The 27,117-nt window shown below is 38.3% G+C and overlaps 1 protein-coding gene across 6 annotated transcripts in view; it reads left to right on the top strand.

The window, feature by feature from the left end:
- METTL4 (methyltransferase 4, N6-adenosine) overlaps window positions 1-20,700 on the top strand; it is a 29,170-nt gene extending 8,470 nt beyond the window's left edge. For all 6 annotated transcript variants that reach the window (XM_043538791.1, XM_007064889.3, XM_043538789.1 and 3 more), the window contains exons 4-9: window positions 1,447-1,813; window positions 3,249-3,318; window positions 5,238-5,412; window positions 5,663-5,769; window positions 6,843-6,934; window positions 19,620-20,700. In XM_043538791.1, the coding sequence (XP_043394726.1) occupies window positions 1,447-1,813; window positions 3,249-3,318; window positions 5,238-5,412; window positions 5,663-5,769; window positions 6,843-6,934; window positions 19,620-19,789 (981 nt within the window). In that variant the 3' untranslated portion in view covers window positions 19,790-20,700. The remainder of the gene's footprint in view (window positions 1-1,446; window positions 1,814-3,248; window positions 3,319-5,237; window positions 5,413-5,662; window positions 5,770-6,842; window positions 6,935-19,619) is intronic.
- The last annotated feature ends 6,417 nt before the right edge of the window (window positions 20,701-27,117 follow it).

Here is a 27,117-nt window from a genome sequence, read left to right as displayed (position 1 = left end):
TTGCATTTAGAGCAGTAAAAGCTAACCTCCCCAGGTTGTTCCTCTCCGTAGGATAAGTAAGTTCAAATTGTTTTAGCATTTATTAATAGCTGTTGTAGGAACAGAGCAACTGCATTTTTTTAAGGTGTTTTTTTGTTTGGTTGGTTTTTTTTTTAGGGACCCCTTATTCATTCATTGGTATTCCTGAATGTGTGTGTATGCTAAGACTATAATTATATTCCAATATTGCCAACCCCAAGTATTCAAAAATATTCAGATTGGCTTACTTGTGAGACTTTAAAAGTAATAAATATGGGGTTCTTGTTATTTGCCTTCTCATGTTTGATCCTTTAAAAGTTCATTGTAACCATAAAGGCTAGAAATTTACTTAAAAGTTAAGATTCCCACATAATCTCATGATTCCAGGAGCTGGGACTTTAAAACAATAATAAATATTGTAAGATTCATGATAGTTGGCAACACTGATAAATGGACAGTATTCTTTGGTTTATACCGTATATACTTGTTCAGAAGCCAAATATTTTTGGTAAAAAAGTGACTCATCAAAGAGCGGGGGTCGGCTTATAAACGGTCTACACCAAAATTTGATGATTTTAAACTCTGTGAAATCATTGAATTGAATATCTAATACATTTTCGTTTTGTTTACCTGGAGCGTCTGCAGGCATAGAGCACCTCAGTTCCCTGTGGCCGCAGTTCGCCGTTCCCAGCCCATGGGAGCGGTGAACAGCAGCCACAGGGAGCTGAGGGGCTCCGTGCCTGTGAACGCTCCAGGTAAACAAAACGTCCCAACCCACCAGTGGCTTACTCTGACAGGCTGGGAGCCAAAATTTGCCAACCTCTGAAATATAGGGTCGACTTATGAAAGAGTCATACAGTTTTTACGGTTTTTACCTATCCATCTTGGGTCGGCTTATAAACAAATGGGCTAATGAACGAGTATATACTGTAATTAAAAATATTGGGGTCTTGATGATGATGGATGCAGGTAGTAATTTGAGGCTCGGAATCGTCAATGAGAGGTGCATAACCAGATTCTCAATTAAAGTCACTGGGATTCTGTGCAAGTTCAAGGATCTGCCTGCATGAATGACTTTCAGGATCAGGGCCTAAGAGGGTGTCATTTAGATGGTCACTAAAAACAAGTTATAATAATTTGACTCACTAACTCTTTTTTTTTTTATCATTCTTAGTTTAATGCATAAAACCTGTTGTGTTTAAAGTGAGTTTAAGGTTCTGGAAAGATATCATATTAAAATTTCTGGATACTGACATCCTCAGTTTTCCTGATTGTAAATTTGTTTGTCTCAGTACGGGTCCTGATGATGATCTGCAGATTTGCAATGTAGCAAATATGGTATGAAATTTCTGTTTAATTCTCCAGAGATATCAACCAGACATTTCAAAGATCCTTTCCCTCTGCTTTGTATCTCTTATTACTGTACAGATTAGGGGGCTGTTATTGGAAGGAACCAGGTGTTTAATCGAAGAAGGATTCAAAAGTGGTTTTCTTCACCCCATTTCTGCAAAACAAAGTAGCATCAAGAATGTTGTTACAGGACATGTTGGCTGTGGGATGGCTGAATTATGTGAAATGGCAAAAGATTTTCCTTCTGTGCATGAAAATGACCATAGATCTGCACAAATTATAGATGAGGAAACATCCATTCCAGAGCAGGATCTGCTTTCATGCGTTACAGAGAACGATACAGACTATGCAAAGATAATAAATTTAATGGGGCAGAAGTACCTGGTGCCGCCAAAAAGCAGTTTCCTTTTATCTGATATTTCCTGCATGCAACCACTTATGAATTGTAAGTATCTTTACTCATTAAAATTTTCTCTTTTTGTCAGTAGCCCATCAATCTGCTCACTGTTGGAATATGTTGTCTGTTAAGCCACAGAGCCACTTCTCAAGTAATCATCTTGACATTAGACTTCAATGTGGATTGAAGTATTGGTAGTAGGGAACACATTAGCAAGCTGCTACCATTGGAAGTTTGAGAATGAGCTAATCTTCATGCAGATTGGCTGGGATTTTCAAAGATGCATATGGGAGTTAGTTGCCCAACTTTTTGAAAGGTGTCTAAATCCCTTAGGCTCCTTTGAAAATCTCATCTGCAGTGTATTGTGTGAAACTCAACAGACTAATGCTCCTTTAATTAGCTAAGCACTTTATTTCTGTGCTTCCCCCAATAATCCATTAAGTGAATGTGGTGTTTACTCATTTGAATAATTTATAACTACAATATGACAAGGTATTTAAGAAGAGAGAGAATTTTTTCCCCCCAGCATTAATTCCTTCATGTGTACTACCAAAAGAATAAATTACTTAGGCTGTAACCAATAACCTGTGACTTGGTAGTTACTTTTATTTCCCACTCTCCAATATTCCATCTTAAAATTAAAAAGAAATCACCCATGTTTTGATAAAGACGTGCAAGAGCCCTTTGGCTGCCCCTGCATGTAGGAGCTGGAGTGGGGGGACATGTCGCTGCTTCTGGAAGTCATGGCGCGGAGCGGGGCAAACTCCGGATCCCACTCCCCGGCTGGAGCATCGGAGTGGGGCAAGATAACTGGGAGCTCGAGGGCTGGACTGAAAGGTCTGAAAGGCCATACAAGGCTCACTGGCCATAGTTTGCCCATGCCTGGTCTAATCTGTTCTTAAAAACTTAGAATGACGGGTTGTTGCATCATTCTTTACACATACTCTTCCACGGTGAATAATTAATGTTTGTGCCTTTTAAATACACTGGGTATCTCAGTCAGTATTTTTAACTGAATAAAATTGTAATCTAAGCCAAATTCTGTCAGAAATCTGAATTTAGATAAAGAATTTTAAGGGTTTTTTCCTCTTATGACCATTAAAGTGGTGGTTGCAGTACTGGCAGGATAATAGCTGAAACATTAATACATAAGTAGTCAACGTGACAAAACATAGCAGAGTCTGTGTGGCCTAAAACCATAGCTCTAACTGATCAGCCATTTAAAAATCATTAATATCTGACCCAGTGACCCATCAAAACAGAAAAATATCTTAGTCTGACACAATGTCCTCAAAATGATAATTATAGTGCAGTAAGTTAAAGTAGTTAGAAGCATTTTTTTTATTTTTAAAAGCAAAATAGGATATGGCCCCTCTTCTGCACAGTCTAGTCTTCTGGTCTTTGTAATTAGGTTGCTTAAACTTTGGGGAACAATTTTAGCTTTTGTTTTAAAACTAGTCTTTCAATTTTACTTTCTTTCTAGATAAGAATAAATATGATGTAATTGTGATAGATCCACCATGGCAGAACAAGTCTGTTAAAAGAAGTAACCGGTAACTTTTTTGTAAATTTATATGTATATATATACTGTTTTTTTTAAAAACAAAAAAAAACCCCCACCAAACCCCACATTTTGATTTTGTTCATGTGCTATTGCAGTGTTCCTGCAAAGTTCTGATTATGTGTTTTATTTTTGGTTTTTTACCTCCACACAGATACAGTTGATTATAATATGATAATGCAATCCAAAACATTGCAAGATCAGGGCCTAAGCTAGCAGTTATCAAACACTTTTTTTGACATCTGCCTAACTTGAAGCATGTGAGTAATCTCATGGATTTCATTGAGACTAGTCAAATGCTTCAAATTAAGCATGTGCCAAAGGGTTGACAGTACTGGCACTTAAATTACTTTCCAGGAGAACTTGAAGCCAATTTTATAGCAAAACCCCAATCCTGCAAATACTTACGCATGTGCTCAGTTTTATTACCCTGAGTACTACTGTTGATTTCAAAGTTAAGTGCATTACATAAGTGTTTGTGGGACTGGGGCCTAATTTAGAAACTTCAGAATTTTTTTGTTGTGGGTTTGATTTTCTGCTTGATTGGTAGAAGTAGAAAATTTAATAATACAGTACTGAAATTCTCAGGCATAATGGGGTCAGCTACTGAGAACTCTAGTTTGCAAAGTCATTACATTAGAATTTATGGCCCTATTTCTTAAGTGAGCTACATAAATTTTATTCCACCAGGACTCAGTTTGTTACATATACTCACCACCATGTAGAAGTGGTGAAAATGGTGGAGAATTTGGACCTATAACTTTCCAAAGTGAGTATTGATATAGTTTCTCTCCTGTAGTTCTGGAAGCTTGCAATTAAAAAAAAAATCAGACTTCTAATGTCACAGGATTAGTCTGGTCTTTTTAATTTTGAAACCCAGACCAAAAAAATTGCCAACTCAGGAAATACTTAACTTCAATTCTATCCTGTCTGCAATTTTTTTTTAAAATAATTTGTTACTTAAAACATTAATATCCACACCCCATGCCTTGTCTCTTAATCATAAAATCCAAATAGAGTTCCAGACGCCTCTTCTGAAATAAACTGCTTTAGCATTCAGCCACAGACAATACATACCAATGCAATCCTGAAAGTCACACTCATATGCACAACATTAACTCTCTTCATGTGTTCTTAAATAGTAATAACACATTATAGACTTTTAAAGTGAAGTATGTCTGTCAGTAAGACATGTTGGTGTAGTCAGTTAAGGTTGTACGACATTGGGAAATGGAGGGAAACAGGAGCTACTCTCTTTTTAAAAAAAAAAAAAAAAAAAAATTGTATGTAATGTCACGTTGTCTGGAGTGGCTCACAACCATGAGTGCCTCATGGCAGACGCCCCAAACTGGCAATATGTTCTATAATTAGATTTCACCAACCCAGTAACAAGTATGAACTCCTGGATTACTGTAACAGTCTTACTGTTGCGCTTGTAAGTTACTCCGTTTGCTTTTCATTCAGATGGGAGATTTCTTATTCGAGAGTGAATGGTATTGACTTGAGTGGAAACGACAATATAAACAGAAACTATTGTGTCATCAAATAGTTTATTCTGGTGTACAAATGAGAGTATTGGATTAAAAGCAGTAATCTTTATCAAAATTAAGACTGGAACTCAGCCTTTTTCAAAAGTAGAATTCTTACAGAGCTGATCTATTTTGGGAATGGGAGAAATATTTAGATAAAAATTACAACCTATATATATATATATATATAAAATATTTGGCCACTGGATGTCACTCTTGACTCGTATTTAAGTTTATTTAACTGTGGGGTTTTATTTGTATTCAGGAAATGTTTCTTAAAGAAGAATGTCAGAGTTGGGGCTTTATATAGCACCTTTCACTGTTGTTTTTTATACTAGTTTTGTATTTGCTAATACACTTTCTGAAATATACCGAGGTACAGATACAACCACTTGTCTTCCTGGCAAATCAAGCAAATTCCCATACCATCACTAGCTGCTCCAAATTGTCTTGTGGTCACATGGGTGACCAATAGACAGAAGCACCTACGTTTTGTTAGGGATGAACTTTATCCTCATTGGTCTGTGAAGACTCTTGCTGAGTGGCACTGGGTGAAAGTAAGTTCTGAATCTGTTTGCTTTTGGTGGGTGGGGCAAGCAACATGGTGCTTTTCTGCATATTTCTATAATTTTTCTGTCCCTTAGTGGTTTTTGTATTTAAAGGTCATTATTTCTTCACTGGCAGGCAGAAATTTTATATCTTCATTTTGGGGAGGGGGGAAAGAGATTAATAATTACTAATAGAAAAAAATATACCTGTTGTATACCAAGTCGCATGCAAAATTTATTTCTCATTTCTTTTTGTCAGATTACCAGATCTGGAGAATTTGTATTTCCATTAGATTCTTCCCATAAGAAACCCTATGAAGTCCTTGTGTTGGGGAGAGTTCAAGGAATTACAGATTTTCCATTAAGGTAGGAGAGACTATTTTTAGTAAGTATTTTTCTAAGTGGTTGTTCTTTTTGCATGTGTCATTCTTATATAAGCTATATAATAAGCTTTCAGGGTTGTCACTATGTGTCACTCTGGAGCCTAGAATCTCTGTTTAGTCAGTGTGAAGCGATGGAAACAGCTATAAGCAAGGTTGAGAGCTCTTTTTTGTTCAGAATATCACCAGGTGTAATCATCAGTGGGATTTGTGATGTGTTACAATCCAGTTTTTAAGTTCTTAGTCATTTTGACTCTACAAATTACACTTGTGATACTGTACCTGTACACTAAGGCATGTATCTATGCCATACCAGTCACTTTTTGCCCCTCACCTGGTGCAAACTGCTCCTAAAGTTGGCACAGTCACCCTTGGGAGCATCATCCCAGTGAAAGGGGAATTCTCCAGTGGCACAGAGTGACCAAAGCAACTCCTGTCTCTCCCAGCTGCCAGTGTATGGTGCATGGCTCTGGGAAAGGGGACATGGCTTCCCCTTGCTGACACTTCTCAGCTGCAGTCCTACCTGCCTGGGGGCTGTTGACTGCCATCAGAAGTTAGAGCAGTCTTTTGTCTGTTCTCTCTCTCACTGGGGGACCAGTCAAATGAACAGGTGGCCCCAATCAGGAGGAACAAGTGGGTGGGGTTGTGCTGTGCATTCCTCACCATAGCAGAGGGCCAGTGTGTATGTATTTGTGTATGCACATAATGTAGGGGTGTGGTTTGGGTTCTTTTGATTAAAGTCGGTGATATTCTGCAGTTGAAAAGTGACAGAGCTATTGATTAGTTTGGATTTTTTCCCCCTCTTGTTTTATCCCTTTATTACCTATATTTTCTCCAAAGCCTCTGAAATGTCATAAACTGCCCTTTATCTTTCAGGAAAACAAATATACTCAACATTTAGACATTTAGCTTCCCCAAGGCTTGCGGTGAAGTCTGATAGTGAATGAGTATTCTGTATTTTTTATATCCCATTGGGGACAAAACCCCATGAAAACGCGTACCTGTATCACAGTATTGATTGAGCAATCTCATTTATTTTCTTCTGATTTTATACAACAGGAAATCAGACGTGGAAGTACTTCCAATTCCAGACCACAAATTAATTGTCAGCGTACCCTGCACTCTTCATTCACACAAACCTCCTCTTACTGGTATGTTCTTTGAACACCTCTCTACAATATAGTGTTTGTATAGACCAGGATTTTTCAAACTTGAATGTCTGAAGTTAGGCACCTAAATCCATATATAGGTGCCAAATAAGTGGCCTGATTTTCAGAGATGTCAAGCAAATGCAGTCAATAGGAATGACAAGTGTTCAACACCTCTGAAAATCCTGCCACGTTTAGTTCCTTAAATATGGGTGTTAGGCACCAAAGTTTGGGCATCTCTGTTTGAAATTTTTGGACAGAGGTCTTAAATTTAAATAAAAAAAAATTGTTGCATTTGTTTTCTAGTTTTATAACTACTTCAAAATTGCTCTGTTCCTGCATTCTGTATGAAATAGTTCCAGATGACCTGAGTTCTTTCCTTTGTGTGGTGAGCAGCATTTCCCTGGCTGGGAATACATAAAATAGACTGATTATTGCTTACTTAATTAAAACCACCAGTGTCTTCTTTCTGGGACACCTAATTGTGGAAGAGATTTATTTATTTTTTCATACACAGAATATGCACATATAGCACAAAACCTTGGGTATGTTATATATCTTTTTAAAACCACAGATTTAATTAAAATAACTTTTAACAAAATGACAGTAATTGACAGCAAGTAGACCATACCCATATTAATTACCAATAACCATTATACATTACAGGAGTTGATCTCCAGCCAATCAGTTAGACTAAAGGTGCCTCTCATCCAAGCCCTTGCTCATGCTAGGTCTGAAGAATTTCTTGACCTGTGCACAGTGCCATGAGGGTCTGCAAACTGGGGCTCTGGCGGATCAATGATGAATTTTCAAATCAAGATTGGATTTTTTCAAAAAGATATGCTCTAGGAATTTATTTTTTGGAAGTTCTGTGGCCTGTGTTATACAGGAGGTCACACTAAGTGTTTTGGAAGTATTATTATTTATGCTGGGTAAAATGAAAGGCCAAATGCTATTTATAATTGCTCTAAACCTGCCTAAATAATAAGCAATTTAGTACATCCAAACAGTAACAAAACACTTCTAAGCATTTGATCAAGATACTTATAAATAGGCTAAACTCCAGGAGTGCTTAGACCCATATTGGTTGGCTTCAGCTTGGTCAGGCAGGTATTAACCGTGAACGCTTTAAGAGTTGACTTTATACTCTTTTTAACAAACAAGCGATGGCATTGCCAATTATCAGACCTCAGTTAAGGCCAGATGAAACAGTTTCTTATATAGCAAATTACTTACTGCACTTGGTATCCAATTAACTGTGTTTTATTTCTCTTACTTCAGCCCATACTTCAAGATAACACTGATATTTTGAAGGGTCACTACAAGTTTAACACAACTCTTCTTTCACATGAACTGATTCTTTTTGGTCACATGCTTTGAGCCCATTGCTCATGCTAATATCCCAACTTAATTTAAAACTGTGGTTCACCCAAATCTAATGTTGACCTATATTACTGCACTAGGTGATCACAGTGGCCCTTCTGGCCTTGGAATCTATGAACTTATAGATTGTATCATTGAAATATGCTATACTTGAAGACTCTTCATGTTCCATCTGCAGAAGGTGCCAGTAACCACAGGGAACCTGTTAGACTTGTTCTCTGGCCACTGCACCGAATCCATATTAGGTTTTGGGTGTAAATCCAGGCACTGACTGACTTTTATAAAGCTCTAACTGGTTTGGGTCTTGGCTGTTGAAGAGACTGCGTCTCTCATCTTGAACTACCATAAATGAGATCAGTTTGAGTTAAATTACTGGATTTAAATGTGTGAGAGCTTGGGGACAGGGTGTGCAAAGTAGAAGTCTTTCAACTTTAATGTAGCCCACGCTTCTCTCCATACACACTTCTGACAAAATCCTAGTTTGATTACTCTTCTATATAGGTAATTATACTGACCTCATCACTGTAGTATCTGAGCGCCTTCCAGTGGTCCATTAAATGACATGACTAACATTTGTCATGTGTGGTTCGTTCTTCAGGTCATCCTCTCCCAAGGGGGGAAATTGTGTGTGCAGTGTAGTGTTGGTTATTGCAGGTTTAAAAATCATATGCATATAATGCTATGTATTTCTGGTGTAGAAGTCAGGTTGAAGAAGTGTGCCTTGCACTTGGAGTAGAAGGTGATGAGATTGGAGGTGATTCTTGGTTCCTGTTCCACATTCTTGGTCCAACCCCCAAGAAGCTCTGTCTCCTGCACTGACAAGATTTACTCTTATGGTAGAAAGTTGCATTGTGTCCGAGGAGCAGAGTTGTCTGTGGATAGGGTACTAGTCTCAACTCCTTTTCACTCTTGTCTGAGAGGGAGTTTTTGAAGTGTTTATTTTTGGGGGTTTTTTTGTTTTGTTAATAGTGGGTGTTAATATACATGTGTCTGGAGACAAGTAATTGGGCACAATTTAGTAATCTGAAATATAAGCAAGCTTGAATCCTTGACCATCTATCAGCAATGTCCTGCAATAAGCTGTAGAATTTAAGTCTTTCTGGTTGATTAATGGGAGTGCCTAGACTGATCTATATGATTGCAAGATTCGTGGTCACTGAGGCAGCTGGGGCTCAGACCTCTTAAGACTTTACTGGCCAAGTTTGGAACGGCTTTACAGACAAACAGAAATGCAGTCGAGTTGAGTGTATGTAATGTGATAACTTTTGAATGGTACATTAGATCAATTCCAAAATTTCAGGAAGTGATCTAGTTATCAGTGGGCAGAATCCTATTGACGGGGGGAAATGGGGAATATATGGAGTTGCTGTCATCTGTTCAGTGCAGCCACAGTTTCATGTACCTCTGCACTTTGTTTGCAGTTCAAACAACTTGTTGATGAGTTTCAGAGTAACAGCCGTGTTAGTCTGTATTCGCAAAAAGAAAAGGAGTACTTGTGGCATCTTAGAGACTAACCAATTTATTTGAGCATCCGATGAAGTGAGCTGTAGTTCACGAAAGCTTACGCTCAAATAAATTGGTTAGTCTCTAAGGTGCCACAAGTACTCCTTTTCTTTTTGCAACTTGTTGATGGTACCCCTTAATGCCTTCCAGCATAACCCCTGCTCATCCTCCCAATAGAATTTAATGTGGTTGACACCCTGACTGATTTATCTTCCAGACAGACAGAAGAGAAATAATTTCTCTTCCTGATGAAAGCTGTGTTATAGATGCTCAGCCAGTAGGGGCAGACAGAGGGAGAGAAGAAGGCTTCATTCCTCCCTTCTAGTGTCCTGCCTCCACAACTCCTGCTCTGTGGTGGGGAGGGAGGCAGAAGTGCTCCCCTTCCTTTCAATCCTGGGGGGAAAAAGGTATTCTGGACATAGTCTAGAGGAGAGCGACAAAAATAGCAAATCGTATAGAAAAGCTGGCCAAAGATGAAAGGTTAAAAAAAGTCTTCAAACATGTTAGGGGCTGGTATAAAGAAGATGGTGATCAATTGTTCTCCATGTCCATCGAAGGTCAGACAAGAAGTAATGGACTTAATCTGAAGTAGAGGAGATTTAGGTTAGATTTTTAGGAACTATTTTCTAACTCTAAGAGTAGTTAAACTCTGGAATAGGTATCCAAAGGAGGCTGGAGGTTAAGAACAGGATGGACAAAAACCTGTCAGGGATGGTCTAGATTTACTTGCTCCTGCCTCAGTGCAGGGGGCTGGACTTGGCCTCTCGAGGTCCCTTCCAGCCTGACATTGTATGATTCTGTGAGTATGATTTGTGGGAGGGGAGTCACACAGCCTGTGGCATAGGAGGAATGGGTTGGAACAGGACCCATATAGTGGGGGAAGAGAGGAATAGGGGAACAGAGCCCCTGGCCTTGTGCTGAGAATGGGAGATCCTGCTTGGAGGGGTGGGGGATGGAGGGAAGACAGAGACAGTGCTGAAGGGGAAATGGGGGGCAGAGACCCTGGCATGGGAAAATGGATGCACAAAGCCCCTAGTATTGTGGAGGGAGAGTAGGCCATCTTGAAATGGGTGATGTGGGAATCAGGGGAGCAGACAGAACCCCCAAGGGAATAGCTGCAACCCCCACCACTACCAGACCCTCCAGAGGCTTCTCCCTACCTACCAGTTTCTTATTTGGATTGAACTTCAGCCAACTATCTTGCATCCGTGTTGGACATTGGTCAGGTACTAGGGAGACTGCCATCCAATTCTGACAAAAGTGACTTAGGTCACTGGTGATCTTGCATCTCAAAATGTCTGATTTCCCTTAGTACAGGGGTTCTCAGACTGGGGGTTGTGACCCCTCAGGGAGGTCGCGAGGTTATTACATGGGGGGTTGTGAGCTCTCAGCCTCCACCCCCAAATCCTACTTTATCTCCAGCATTTATAATAGTTTTTAATATAAAAATTTGTGTTGTTTTTTTTAATTAATAAGGGAAGGGGGCCGCACTCAAGAAACTTGCTGTGTGAAAGGGCTCACCAGTACAAAAGTTTGAGAACCACTGCATTAGTGCCTTATATCCACACTGCGCAGGATGGTGACACTATTATGTATAGATTAGTATAGGAATCCTGTACTAGAGTAGTTCCTTCATACTGTATGTGTCTGATACAAACTATAGAAATGACAGTGAATTCTTGTATATGAATTCAGGTCTGAAACTGGCTTAAAAACAAAATATTGTACTTTGTGGATTAGCAAAAGTATTTAAAGCCAGGGATTTGGCAAAATTAATTATAGTCAAGTAAATATGATCAGAATTCATCTTTCATTTGTGTGCTTCTTGCTTGTCACTCAAATATCTGGTACTAATGCCATTGTAGGCGAGTGGTAGGCACCACGATTTGGTAGACTTAATGTACCCTCACTATGTGCATGCACACATACGTCATTTTGAAAGCTTATTATGTCTACTTTAAGATGAGAGATGATGTAGAGCTGTCAAGTGGTGCTATTACCATAGAAACAGGAATAAATAGTGACACTATCAACACATTAAAATGACCACTTTGAAATATTTGCCTTTGTTTGTTAGTGTAATTGCTCTATGTATTATTTCAAGAAACAAAATTGAATTTCTTTGTGACTTTAAAGCATCACAGCAACAATCTAAAGGGTAAAACAAAATCTAATACATTTTGTACTGGTATCATTGAAACATGACTGGTGACATTTCTAGTCAACATAATTATCATCATCTTCCTGATCTCTATTGAGAGTGTGCGTTACCACGGTCTTCCTTGCCTTGGCATGTCCATAGTTCTATGAAGTAAAGATTGTTCTGACTATAGACGCAGTTAACTGTAGAGCAGTGCCTACTGGTACAGGCATAAAAATGGTCTTGCCAGGAGCTGAGATGCCATTGGTCCCGTGAAGAATATAGGAAGTAGATCATACACATTTTTCCATATATGTTGCAATGGTGATCCAATATCTGGTTTACCTATATGCAAAGACATCCAAATCTTTGTTTGGCAAGATTCTCTTTTGACATGCTATTCAAAACTGTCCTCATGTGAGGGGAATTTGGCCAGTGACTTGTCTTTTTTGATGAATAGATTGAGGTGCAAACAATTCAGGTCTCTGTGGGTTTCCTTTTCTTGCTCTGGTCATAGAGTACTGCTTTGCTCCAGAAATTGAAGCTTGTCTGTCAGACTCTTCAAACTTGGCAAGATCTCTGAAGTGGTAAGCTCCCTTTGTTTTGACAACATTAAACACAGATTTTTCCCCCCAGTATCAAATAGGGATGAGACAGTTATATCTCTTAATGCATGTATAGCAAGAGGTATGTTGCAGAAGTCAGGAGTGAGTGTGCCACAAATTGTTTTTACAAGTATGAAACAATGCTTGTTAGTTGTGCTTGTAGTGGTGCCTGTTTTAGGCCACATGTTATCTGCATATTCCATTTTTGGAAAGTAGTGAACAGCACATCCAAAGCATGTGTGTCAGATGACCTAATTGTTATAGTTCCTTTGACACCCAAGAAACCCAAAAGCCACTCTGGCACATACAGCGTGCAGAAGCATCTTTGTGTCCACTTCCTTTTGAGTACTGTTCAAGTGTTGGGGCTTGTCTTCACTTACAAGTGGATTGATACTGCGGCTGTCGATCCACCAGGGGTCAATTTAGCAGGTTTAGTGAAGAGCCGCTAAGTTGACTGTAGATCGCTCTCCTGTCAACTCTGATACTCCACTGGAACGAGAAGAATAAGGGGAGTTGACGGGAGAGCATCTCCCATCGACATTGCGTAGTGTTGACCCCACTGTAAGTAAATCTAAACTATGTTGACTTGAGTTATGCTACAAATGTAACTCAAATTGTGTAGCTTAGATCGACTTTCTCCCATAGTGTAGACCTGCCATTGGACTTCTTCAACACACTTAGTGGTGATGGACTTTGTTACTTCATTATTGAAAATGCATCGAGCAAGAAGGAGTGTTTGTGCTGGCGTGCTCCTACGCACTCAGGTGCATTTTGAACTGTATATTCACAGAGAAATTTTACAAGTGACTGCTTCTTGGATGCCATGTTTAAAAACTCTTTCCATGGAAGCATGGAGTGTCCACCAGTCCCCTGGTATTTCTTGCATCTAACCTTAGATCCTGTCTGATGCTGTCTTTCTGCAGTTTTCTGTCAAAGACTTCAGATATAGAATTAGCTTTTAGGACCTGCCTGAAGTACTCAGGAGCCAGTTCATCAAATGTTTGGAATTTGTGTCCAGCCATTATTTGTATGACAGCCATGGTGTCTTTGCTATACACTGTCATTTCTTTGTTGCATGCTCTTAGCTCATGGATTCTTTCAGCTTCCCTAATTCAGCTTTGTCTGTGCTTCTTATTGTTACATCAGCATGTAAGAGGGACATAGACTCAGGTACCCATGGGAGACTAAGAATAGCTGGTATTGAAACATCATCTCTGTATCTTGCTAAGGATTGGGCTCTGCAGAAAACAATTTCAAGACTGATAGCTGCTGTGATTGTCCCTCCCTTGCCAGACTTAAATTTGGTCTTTTTCATCATGTCAGCATATGTTTTGATGGCAAATTTCTTGACAGGGCTGAAGAAGCTACATGTCCCATGAAAATCAAATGCACCTTACAGAGATCTTTCCATTTATACTTCAGCATCTGCTGTTTTCAGTTGAGACTCTTGTATGATGCTCTTTATCTGCAGTTTAGAGGCAAGGACTTGTTTGTGGACTTTGTCTTCACTATTTCATTAGGCCGCTGCTTTCTCTCATAGCTTTTGCATTTTCATAATATGAAGCTGTGTATTATGATCACTAACACTCACTTGTGCATGTGTGTCACTGAATTAAAAAGCTAGTTTCTAGTGTATTTCAAAGGTTAGTACTGCATGCATAGGCAATTACAAATTAAAACAGTCTACCAGGCAGACTAGAGGCTACATTGTATGTACAAAAGCTTACAAATGGAGAAGTATTATGTTAAAAATTCATGTACATTTATATCTGCCCACTATGTAGTACAAACTATAGGCACACAATCTACTGTTACCAGTGCACAATCTTCAGTGTGAGACTGATCAGTTTAGCAAATTTCAACTGAAAGTATAGAAAACTGTTATCACTCATGAGATACTTTGACAATGAAGAATGATGTGAAAACATTTCACGTTAGTATATTGCAAAATGTTGATATTTACCATTTTTGCCAGGTGCGAAATAGCTTAATCATTGCTGGAAAAAATATTTGCCCATGCAGAACCATTAAAAATACTTTAATACATTGATGTTTGGTAGTTTTGACCAATAAAACACCACATTAAGGTGTTGACATTAACATGAACAGTAAAAACTATAGTCAGTCATATTGTAGTGTTTCCAGAACTGCAAAAAAAAGACACACTCATTTTGGATACCATTGCTTCACTGTGTCCTTCAGCCTTACCGCACCACTTGACAGCTCCACATCATATTCCTATAAAGGTACATAAAATAAGCTTTCACATAATATCTGATGTAGATGTGTGTACATTACATGCCAAAAATTCTTTTGGAGAATTGCTGCATGCCTGTTGTACTTTATTCATTTTTATTGCTGAAAGAAGAAATTTGCCATTGAGTACAGATCATCTGGCCAGTGATTTACACTTTTTTTTTCTAATGTACATGTATATTTTCAATAAGTAAAGGTTACTCTTAGAACAGCAAAAATTAAAGAATAAAGGTGTTGCCTCTGTCTAAAGATATTGCAAATGTTCTTAGTAGTAGTATTACCCAGGGTGGTGGTTGTGTTTTTTTTTTGTTTTTTTTTAAAGGCAGTATTCTAGATTTGCCAGTAGAGAGCAGCTGATCCACATTCCTAGATTATTTAGAACAACATGAACAGAAGCTGAAGTTTGGGGATGGGGAGAAGGAAACTTGATGACTCACACACACATTCTTTGTGTTTTTGTTTAAGTAGCAACAAAGCCAAAAATATTAGTATTTATTGCTACTGTCTGGCACTTGATTTCTTGTTACTATTGTAAAGTTTTATGTTGGTACATATGTAGCCATTTAATGACTGATTATAACAATTTATTTCTCTGGGGGAAGAGGAAGATGCAAATTAAAGCAAGCCATCAAAAGGAGACATTCAGGTTCCTGCAGTGCATTTAACTATGAAATCATGACTGTAGGGGTTTCTGGTGATACATGTTCTGTGTTTAGTGCTCACAGTTTTAATATGTCATTATAAATGTACTTAAACTGCTTTATGCAAATACTTTAAAATGAAATTTTATCACTTATGATTTTGATTCAAATAACAGCAGGTTTTCCTTCTAGTCCAATTCATTGTTGCTGCTAGGATATGTAAAGGGTGGCTCTCTTACGTGGAGGACACTGAGCAATGTTGAATTTCAAATAATGTGATTTTTTTTTTAACTGTTCTGTACGGGTTCATATACTGGCTCTTGAGATTTCATATTTCTTCCTCAGTTTGTAAAGAAGCTATTAATTATGAAGAGACAGCCAACTTAAAAATCCTGGGCCTTATTCTTGGGTCTGCCCCAGCCACTTTACCCTGCTCTAGCAGAGCAAAACAGTTGGAAGCCCAGAGAAAACCTGCTTCCTGTAGCAGCTCTGTGCCCCTTGAGCCATGTTGTAGAGACATGTCTGAGAGGGAATTAAAGAAGGCATGTACAGGGAGTCCTTATGTCCCATGTGGTACCGTGCTATGCAGTAGTCTGTGGGGCTGTTGGCAGCCCGGCATAAATTGGAACTCAGCCAACTGGAGGCTTAGACAAAGGCTAGGTGGCATAATGCCATCTTTGCCCAACCTCTAACACTCCCTTGCCACCCTTTTCTGGTCCTGTGCTAAGCACAAATCAGTCTGCACAGATAATCTGGCCCACATGTTGTGAACAATATTCCTAATATATTACTAAACATGAGAGAATTTCAGTCATTTGATTTCCTTTCACTGTTTGTTTTATGTTTACATTTCAGACCATGAATCAATGAAGTTTTTTCACTTGCATTTATATAGACCATTTCCTGTCTAGGTTCCTACTACTTCAGTATTTGAGTTTCAAACACTACAGGGGAATGGTTGCTTGTTTCAAAACCGACCCTTTCTTTGAATTCTTATTTAAAATAAGTGTTGTTCTAAAATACACTTGGCCCAAAATGTGCAAGTTGATAGTGGCTTTTTAAGTTAAAATAATATTGATTTTCAGTGACATTTGTGTTTATAGTGAATAGAACTGAAAAAGTAAAAGTATTTTTAATGTGTGGCTGTTAGAGAAAATAATATTTTTATCTTTTGGTATCAAAGGCCTGACCCTTCAGTCCTTACTTAGTTGAAAAACTTAGTTTTGCTTAACGTCTGAAGATCAGTCCCCAAGTGTATGTTAACATATACTTGTGAAGGTAGGAATGCCATAGGACCCTAACAAAGATACTACTATAACATTCTATTTTAAGCTATAAGTTAATGTTCAAGTAAACTGGTGGCATTAGATTTTATACCAACAAAATATGGCCATGTTATTGCCCTCTATATATGTTAATTTTCATTGCACTGAGGGTTACTGCCTGATGTGATTATGTAAATACCCAATCCAAGCTATGAAAAATTATATTGTGATAGCTTGAATTATTGTAAATATAATCTGGCTGCATCTGTGCATACAGTCATCATGTACTAGAGTGGGATCTTTAGGGTCTGTAGGGGAAGGGAAAGTGGGAGAGACTCTTAGGAACCCCTGGTTAAATTCTGTCACCAAAATTGAGGGAAAGGTTGGCATCACACCTCTGGTTACAGCTAAGTAATCCCTATCAGAAGTAATTTCTCCCTTGTGCTGTGTCAGATAGTAGGTATTTTAAAATTATTTTCAGAAGATGGAAGTTTTGGTGCTCAATAATTAGTAATACTAGTGCCGCTGGACTTCCTGTTGCGGCAACAATATTCATTCTCTCTCTCTCTCATTTCTATATATACATATTATATATATAAACAAAATACAAGTACTCCAAAATTTATATTTAATAAAACCTTGTTGGTCAAATGGTATTGTCTCCTTATTTGGATTTTTTGGTTATGAAAAGTGGGTTTTATTTCTAAATGGGGAAAAGAAACTAAAGCTCTGATGTTTCAATAAGCGCTGCATGTGCTGGTCCCTGTTGAAGTCAAAAGAGCAGAATTCTTCCCAGGCAAATTTATTGAAAGCTTGAGGCTTTAGAGTTTCCCTCTTTTGGAAGGGCACATACCCCTACTAGATGGGCTTTCTTACATTGGGGGAATAGATTTTTTGGGAGATGTTTGTTAAAATACTGACAACATATCTGTACACAAACAATCATTAACTAAAGAAACCATGGAAAAGAATGACAGGTTTTACTTTTTTTGTTTGTTTTTTTGTTTTGTTAGGTGATGGCTTTGCAAAATGGTACAGGCACATTTTTCAAGGAGTACTATCTAGCTGTCTAATTAGGTGGAGGGAGGGAAATTCTTGAGAGACCAAAAAGCACTGTTCAGTGTAGCAGGCTTGCTGTCAGAATGCACATTTTGTTCTAAACCTGCCAGACGCTTATGCAAATGTTAGATTGGATTAGGTTTTCTAGCCTGCTTATTAAAAGGAATAGATTTTCCGATATGAGATTATTAGTAATAGCAGTATTATGTGGCAAAAAAACCCAATGTGAATAAATCATCTACAGAATTTTTGTTTTTTTGTTTTTAAAAGAGTTGGGGCAGGTTTACATGCCCTGTGCTTGTACCAAAATGTGAGAAGTATGGAAACTTTAACGGGGAAAAAAACTTTAAAAATACAATATTAGAATGAGTTTAAAGTGGGTTTCAGGTTTCAGAGGAGGGAAAATGTTTGGGTAGAAAAAGCATGTGGTAAGATTGCCACACAGTAGATCTTTGGGAGAATATTCATCTTCCAGCAGCAGGAGCATTTCATGATGTGCGCTTGAACAGATGAGATAGAACAGTGTAATTCTTTGATGGGCAACTCTGATCTGAAAATCAAACAATGGATTCTAGCCATAAATGTTCCCACCCTTGCTCTGATGTATGCTGATTAGATGTGTTTCTGCTTTCTGAAATGATAGTGAGACGGAGAGATCAGTTCAGGTAACAAAATGCCTGATATAATAATGAACTGTTTTCTATACCTCATGTTTCATGAGGAATAGTGAATATTCTGAATGAGTTCTCGAGGAAAGTTGAGAAAGGGGGAGTTTTTTCAATTCTGTAGTTAGTCAGAGTTAGAAGTAGAAATTACAGTGCTGGGACATATTTTTGTTCTAGAGGTATTTTTCAGGCTTTCCCACTCCTACATACTGTGTCACTTTTTAAAACCTTTTACTTAGTAAGCTTTTTTTTTGTACTTTAAACCTCCCTGAAACATAACAATTAAGAATCCCTTTGACCCAGCAGCGAGCTATATTGATCTGTCTGACAAGTACCCCATTCAAAAATGTAAGAAATATTTGAAATAATACCTTTCAGATAAAATCAATCAATCAGGATACCTTACCTGCCCCCCCTTACCAAATATTCCTCATAATCAGTGAAGTAATTGGTATTTTAACAGAAAATATCTATTTATTTAGATTTAAACATTTAAAAAATACTAAATTGTAAGAGAAATATGATTATATTTGTATCACTAAAGGAAAGAACACTTTAATAGATCTTTCTCCTAATGCTTCCAGGATAGAATGGTTCTAGTTTTATGAAGAAGTCTCTGTATTAACTACCTCCTAGATGCTTGAACTGGTGTTTCTCCTTCACCTTTTTATAGGATGTCATCACGAATTGCTCTGTCCTTTTTGTGTTGCGAAAGGTGGGGGGTACTGCAGCCCTAATAAATAATCAGAAGCAATTGCTCTTTAAGAAGGAAAACTATATATATTTTTTTGAATGTCCATGTATTTAAAAAGAGAGTCAAGTCAGTACTCAGGAGATGTTACGATGACAATATTGAAAAATTGAAAAGTCACCAGTGTAGGCAGTGAAATCCTCATTCCCTGACTCCAAATGAAAACCAATAAATCAGGGCTATTGAAGGCTTTGACAGTATTGTTCAAAATCTCAAGGGCACTTATTTCAAATGACTTTCTGACTATAAATAGTCAAGCTGGTTGATGAAATCCTTGAAATTAATTTGCTGTCTTTTTTTTTTTTTTTAATGCAACATTCCTTTTTTCATCTCCCAACAGCTCAGAGGAAATTGATTTTTTTTTTCTCCTTTTTTATCATCATCTTTGTTTCTTTTTTTTTTTTTTTTTCTTTTGCACAGAGATTCTGACAGAATATATCAAACCTGATGCGGAATGTTTGGAGTTGTTTGCTCGCTGCCTGCAGCCTGGTTGGACCAGTTGGGGAAATGAGGTTCTTAAATTCCAACACATTGATTATTTCATTGCTCTGCACAACGAAAATGAAGTAGGATCTTTTAGCTTAACTTGAAAACTGCCCCACTCCCCATAGTTCTAGAACACGATTTTATTATGAGGGGTGCACTCAGAAGACAATGTAAATGAAACAGACACTTAAATTGCAATCCTTGTAGTGCTTAGCCTTCTGATTAGATTATGGTGGTGTCTTCAGTTTCACAAGGTGTTCCTGTATTTTGATTCCCCTTGAGAAGCAGGGCAGATCACTTGAAGTACATGCTTCTGAATCAGATTGATTTTTCTGAAAGAAAATACTACTTTGGATCTGTGAGAAATCAGAAAACAAGGGAAACTGAAGTAAATAAGTATAAATACAGTATATCTTACCACATAGTCATGTGCCCTTCTATCCGCTGAGAAGAAGGTACGTTGACTGGTACATAGTCTATATTTCTAAAAATTACACTTTTAAAAGAGTCAACAATTCCGTCTTTTTTTAAATGCTGTTAATACTTTGAGTATGGTCTCAACATCTTACAAATTCTGCATATTAAGGCATATATATATTGCAAAAGTTTAGCAGAATATAAATATTTTATAAACTGTTTCCTCATTCTTTAAAACATTTTAAAAACGAAGCTATGCTTCATGTTTCAATTTATACCTGACTTACTTTTTTTAGCTCCTCTTTCTTGTAATGTTCTTGAAAAATATTTATTTAAAGTTTTATGTCTTTTTTTTCTTTTGAACTGATAACTGTTTCTGCAATAATTAAATTATTTTTAGAATGATATACTGCATATGTCCTTTGCTTCCCTTAGGTTTTACTATGAAAAAGATAACTGTTTAATGAAACATTGCTATTTGTATGCAACATTAGAGGCAAAGAGATCCTTCAGAAGATACATTGCCATTATTGATAACAAGAAGCAAAATAAATCATACACCTCAAATTAAATAAACTTTTGATTGTTTTTAACCAAAGCCTGATGTTTACAAGTTCTCTCTTTTGTAACTTTAACACAAATTTTTTAAATTTAATTTTTTTTGTCAGTGTATTATGCACGGGTTTTCAATTTCTCTGTTATAGTTTATATTGTGGTTCAATTTCACTTTTTTTTCTTTATTTGGGCAGTAGAATTAGCAAAGCTGAAATAATGGTTGTTTTTATGCTAGATAGGTCATTTTCAAAACAAAAAATGTACACAAATATTTCAACAATGAAGTGCAAGCTGTTATAATCGTACCAGTGGGCAAAAACCTCCTGTTGGCTATAGTATTAAATAACAGTTATGGGTTTTTGAATTGCCCAAAGTGTAAGGGGGGAAAAGCTAAGTATGTACAATATATATAATTTGCTTTTAATATGTCTGGGTGTATATATTACGTTTTCCCTGGGTTTGTTTAGGCTTCCCTTAGGAAGCTAAACTCGTAGTTAAAAAACATTAACACAGAACAATCATAAAGGGGAAAAATGTTTATGCAAAACTTTTATTGATATCATGGGAGCTTTGCTTACAGAGTAAGTGTAGAATATGGTTTTAAGATAGTTGAATGTCAAGGACTGCAAGAGGAAAATAAATACCATATAAAACTCAGAATGTCTAGAGCAGCTCCCAAACTGAGGATCTCACTACACTTTTTTATAAACATGTAATTACATAAGCTTCACAATACCAGGACTGTGTGACTTATTCTGGGCTTTAACACATCTTGTGCAGCTCTAAAAAGCCTCTACTGCAAGTGCCAGCAAGGGGGTGTAGTGCCATGGAGTTAGCAGAGAGAAGGGTGTGTTGGGGGAAGGGCTACAGCACTTAGTATTTTGGGGATTTGAGGTGCTGCTACCACCCATAGGCAGCTGGCAACCGGCTGCTATAACTTAGGCTGCCTTCCAGGGCTGTATGACTTATTTTGGGTGCCATAGCAGTCCAGAATATGGAGAAGTCAGAAGTAGCGTAAAGCCCCCATAGGTCCCACAGAGGTTGAATTTTGTGCTGCACCTCTTGTAGACACAGCACATATTTTCACCCATAGAGATTACAGTCTGAGGGCCTAATCCTCCTATTGGCTCCAGGCAGGCAGAGCTCTGGGCCAGCAGGGACACCACTGAAACCTGTGGAGTCCACATGGGTGCCACAGTCCACCTGCATAGAGTTGGCACCTTCATTTTTAAAATGTCAACTAGTTCTAGGTGTCTCAGTTTCAAGGTTCCATCTGAAGAGAGTTGGGACCTGATCTTTAGAAGATGAGGATCCAGAGTTCCAGGTAAACTCAGCAGATGCACCATGAGCTCATCTTTGAAAACCAAGTCTGCCAAAAGTTGAAAGATTAGGCTTAAGTGACTTATCCATGATCAGATCTTATGTGGCAGAGTCAAAAATTTATTTAAAAAACTACTACATTCCTGGTCCTTATGACTGTGGAGAAATACTTCCAAACATGAAGCAGTGTAAACAGATGTATTGTCCTCTGAGTCTGCAGCCAATCTAAAACAATGGCATTAACAAGAGTTGCCCTCATTTTTTCAATGAACAGTTAACTCTGAAACCTAATGACACTGATATTGTCAGTGATTATTTTAGCAGAAATAGCCAGCTATTATGTCTGTCCCATAATCCCAAACTGCTTCCAACACTTTCCTGGCTGCAAAAAGTTTCCATCTGTCTCTTACCAGCTGCCAAATCTTTCTATAATGCCAGTTGTGTTGTCCATACAAATATCTGATGCACATTGAAAATTCAGGGCAGAGTAAAATCAAATGAACTTAAGTGGACCCCTTTCTGCCTGAAATCTAGTTAATCTCTTTAAAAAAAATTACAGGTACTTATTATGTATTGTGGTCATAGCGAAAGGAACCCCAGCCTATTGTGCCAGGGCCTGTACAAACATGGAATAAAAAGACAATCCCTGGCCCAAAGACTTTGCAACGTAGGCATAAAATGACAGAACAGTTGGAAATACATAAAGGAGCACAAGATGATATGAGTTTAATTCAGATCAGTGTGATACACAGCAGCTGCCTATGTATTATGTGTGCCCCTTAGTTTTCCTGACAAATTCTGTTTTGTCATCATTTTCCTATTTTTAAAAGGTTTTCCTCTTTCTTGTTGTTTGCGTGGGTCTCTTAACGCAGCAACAAGGAACATTGACTTTATGCAGAGTGCTGTCTAATGAACAAAACATAGAAAAATATTCTTCAGTGTTTCTAATTTTCACTTTTTGCAATATTAGGTCTTTAGAAGTCTGGTAGGTCATTTTCAGACACAAGTGAGATTTTTAAATTGGCATATCCTTTTATCAAAATATGAAGGTTTATTGGACGAAGAATTGCAGAAGCTCAATGCTTAAGATCCTTAGAGAATTATATAATTACATTAAAATATTAGCTCATAAAGGCAATATTAAGTCGTTTAAAGCTATCTTCGTATTTAGAATTTATCAAGCTGAAGGGTTGAGTATGATTTGGAAATGTCAAATTATCATATGACCTTTACTTATTTTTAAAATCTAATAAATAAAAATATTTTATACTGTTAGGATACTTTCTGGAATAGTTATATTTCTAGGTGTTGATTGTGATATGAGCTCCTTTTGAAATTATCCACTAACACTACAAAGCTTCTGTTATGAGAAGATAAAACTTTAGAAGTGAAGTAGCAGTCTAATGTGCTTTTCTTTCCATAAGTTTTCAGTCTATGTAAATGGCAAGGACAGTAAAGAACAAGCTATGAAAAATTGCTTCCAAGACATTGTGATAATTCAGGAGATACAAGGATGACAGCTGCAAATATGCTCTGGGTATTGTGTTCATCAACCTTAACACATCATTTAAGACTACTTACTATTTTACACCTGAATTTAAATTGATAGAGGTGGGCAAGATCTGAGATCATATTTATCCAAGCTGTTATAAGAGTCATGATGACTCAATTGGCAGATCCTTATTGAGTGGCAGAGCCTTGCTTGACTCTCTGTAAGACCTTGTGTCAGGAGGTTACATCTGGGCCCTGATTACCAAAATTTCCCAAATTAAGCTACTTTTATATCTTTCCATGTACATCAACTCCACTGCAAGTGGGTGGGTATGGGATATGGAGGTGCTCTGCATTAATCTGTGAGTACTATTAGGACTGTCAAGCAATTTAAAAAATTATTTTTGATCACATTGTTAAACAATAGAATACCATTTATTTAAATATTTTTGGATGTTTTCTACATTTTCAAATATATTTATTTCAATTACAACACAACAAAAAGTGTACAGTGCTCACTTTATATTTTTGATTATAAGTATTTGCCCTGTAAAAAAACAAAAGAAATAGTATTTTTCAATTCACCTAATACAAGTACTGTAGTGCAATCTCTATCATGAAAATTGAACTTACAAATGTAGAATTATGTACAAAATAGCTGTATTCAAAAATAAAACAATGTAAAATTTTAGAGCCTGCAAGTCCACTTAGTCCTTCTTCTTATTCAGCCAATCACTAAGACAAACCAGTCTGTTTACATTTTCAGGAGCTAATGCTGCCTGCTTCTTGTTTACAATGTCACCTGAAAGTGAGAACAGGTGTTCACATAGCACTGTTGTAGCCAGCGTCACAAAATATTTATGTGCTAGATGCGCTAAAGATTCATGTCCCTTCATGCTTCAACCGCCATTCCAGTGGACATGCATCCATGCTGATGACGGGTTCTGCTACATAACAATCCAAAGCAGTGCAGACCAATGCATGTTCATTTTAATCATCTGAGTCAGATCCCACCAGCAGAAGATTAATTTTTCTTTTTTGGTGGTTTGGGTTCTGTAATTGCATCTGAGTGTTGCTCTTTTAAGACTTCTGAAAGCATGCTCCACGCTTCGTCCCTCTCAGATTTTGGAAGACACTTCAGATTCTTAAATCTTGGGTCGGTTAGAAATCTCACATTAGTACCTTCTTTGCATTTTGTGAAATCTACAGTGAAAGTGTTCTTAAAATGAGCATGTGCTGGGTCATCATCCGAGACTGCTATAACATGAAATATATGGCAGAATGCAGGTAAAAGAGAGCAGGGGACATACAATTCTCCCCCAAGGAGTTCAGTCACAAATTTAATTAACACTTTTTTTTTTTTTTTAAACGAGTGTCGTCAGCATGGAAGGCTGTCCTCTGGAATGGTGGCCAAAGCATGAAGTGCCATATGATTGTTCAGCATATCTGGCACGTAAATACCTTGCAGCGCCAACTACAAAAATGCCGTGCAAATGCCCGTTTTCACTTTCTGTTGACATTGTAAATAAGAGGGCAGCATTATCTCCTGTAAATGTAAACAAACTTGTTTGTCTTAGTGATTGGCAGAATAAGAAGTAGGACTGAGTGGACTTGTAGGCTCTGAAGTTTTACATTGTTTTGTTTTTGAGTACAGTTATGTAACAAATCTGCATTTGTAAATTGTACTTTCACAACAAAGAGATTGCACTACGGTACTCATATGAGGTGAATTGAAAAATACTATTCTATCATTTTTACAGTGCAAATATTTGTAATAAAAATAATATACACTTTGTATTACATGTTGTAATTGAAATCAATGTATATGAAAATGTAGAAAAACATCTCAACTATTTAATAAATTTCAATTCGTATTCTATTGTTTAACAGTGCAATTAAAACTGTGATTAATGGCGATTAAATTTTTTTGAGTTAAATGCGTGAGTTAACTGCAATTAATCGACAGCCCTAAGTACTATATATTTTCTGTGATGGTCCAGTTGGGGGTAGGGGAAGTAGCTATATTGGTGGAGTGGAAACTAGATACTTAGGTTAGTTCACTTTAAGAGCAGAGGGTTAGAAAAAACAACCAAGAATGCCAGACAATGGGTGCAGCTAAACTACTTCTCCAACAAACAAGGCTGAGCAATTAACTGTAAATGGCCCACTTACAGCTACCCCTATGTCCTGCCAAGGCTGGAACCTAAAGATCAAATGGACACTAAACAGTTAAAAAGTGACCTGCTAGAGAGACAGATCTCGTGGGTGGATCTGGCTAACTTGGGCCTTCACGGCTGCTATGGAGGATTGCAGGGAGAGAAGGAGAGCAAGACTAAGCTAGGTGTGTGTATGTACGGCACAGTACATAAAACTCCACTCTTGTGCAAAACTGTGTTCCTACTATTGATCAGTAAGCAATACTTGTTTTGGAGAAGGCTGCCTGGGCACTGCCTGTTAACAGCTGGTCATAGTCCCACAGGAGAAACCAGGAGTCAGGCCTGCTGAGTAATCACAGGAAATAAGCAGGAGGCTGCAGCCTGGGAATCCTGTACAAGAGTGGGCGAATTGTGAGATTCCACCCTGCGGGAGGCAAAGGCAGGGGCCCTGTCATCTGGAGGGGGGCACTTGGAGGATCCAGAGGAGGATCCTAGCTAGCCCTGTATCTATGACAGCGTACAACCCCTGCTTTGCGCATACAGAGAATTATTTGTGCATGAAAATCTGGGTTTAGAGAGGAACATTATAGTTCAGTTTACATTGTTTAAATCAGGTGCAGCCAAAAGTGCTTTGCACTATTTAAAATCGGATCCTTTTGAAGGTGTTTTTTCCAGTGTTTTTAATGTGTAACATTTGAAAGGAAACAAGCATTTATTTGATTAGCCGTATCCTGAAAGCAAACCTAGTCTATATTCTTGACTAGACTATAAGATATGGGTATAATGTTTCACATAGTACTTTTTTAAACCAATGGGAACATAAGAATGGCCATACTGGGTCAGACGAGAGGTCCATCTAGCCCAGGATACTGTCTTTCGACAGTGGCCGATGCCAGGTGCCCCAGAGGTAAGACTATGTTTTACTCACGGGTATTTTTAGTAAAGGTCATGGGCAGTAAACAAAAATTCATGGGCCATGCCTTGTCCATGACTTGTATTATATACGCCTAACTAAAACTTGGTCTGGGGGGCTACAAGTGCTCTGGGGCGGCACTCAGAGGCCCTGTGGGTGTTGGGGGGTGGCCCGGGACCTCCGCTGGTGCTGAGAGGAGGGGCCAGGTGTCTGTGCGTGGCCAGGGACCCCCACTGGTGCTCAGGGGTTGGGGGATGGGGTGGGGTGGCCCGGGTCTCTTGCTGGTGCTGGGGGGCGGGGGGGGGGCGGGGATGGGGGAAGAGTGGTGTGGCTGGCGGATTCCCTACCCAGTTCCTCATGTCCCTGTAGCTCCTAGCGGGACGGAAGGCCAAGGGGGCTCTGCGCACTGCCCCTGCCACAAGATCTGGCTCCACAACTCCCATTGGCCGTGAACTATAGCCAATGGGAGCTGTGGGGGTGGCACCTGTGGGCAGAGGCAGCGCTCAAAGCCCTTTGGCCCCCCTGCAGGGTCATGCCTGCTGCTTCTGGGGAGACCCAGGGGAGCTGTGGGGTGGCACCT

This window comes from Chelonia mydas, chromosome 2 (genome assembly GCF_015237465.2).
Source record: "Chelonia mydas isolate rCheMyd1 chromosome 2, rCheMyd1.pri.v2, whole genome shotgun sequence".
In the NCBI taxonomy this organism is placed as follows: domain Eukaryota; kingdom Metazoa; phylum Chordata; order Testudines; family Cheloniidae; genus Chelonia; species Chelonia mydas.
The sequence above is the reverse complement of the archived record's forward strand: the minus strand, read 5'-3'. Positions and strand labels throughout refer to the sequence as shown.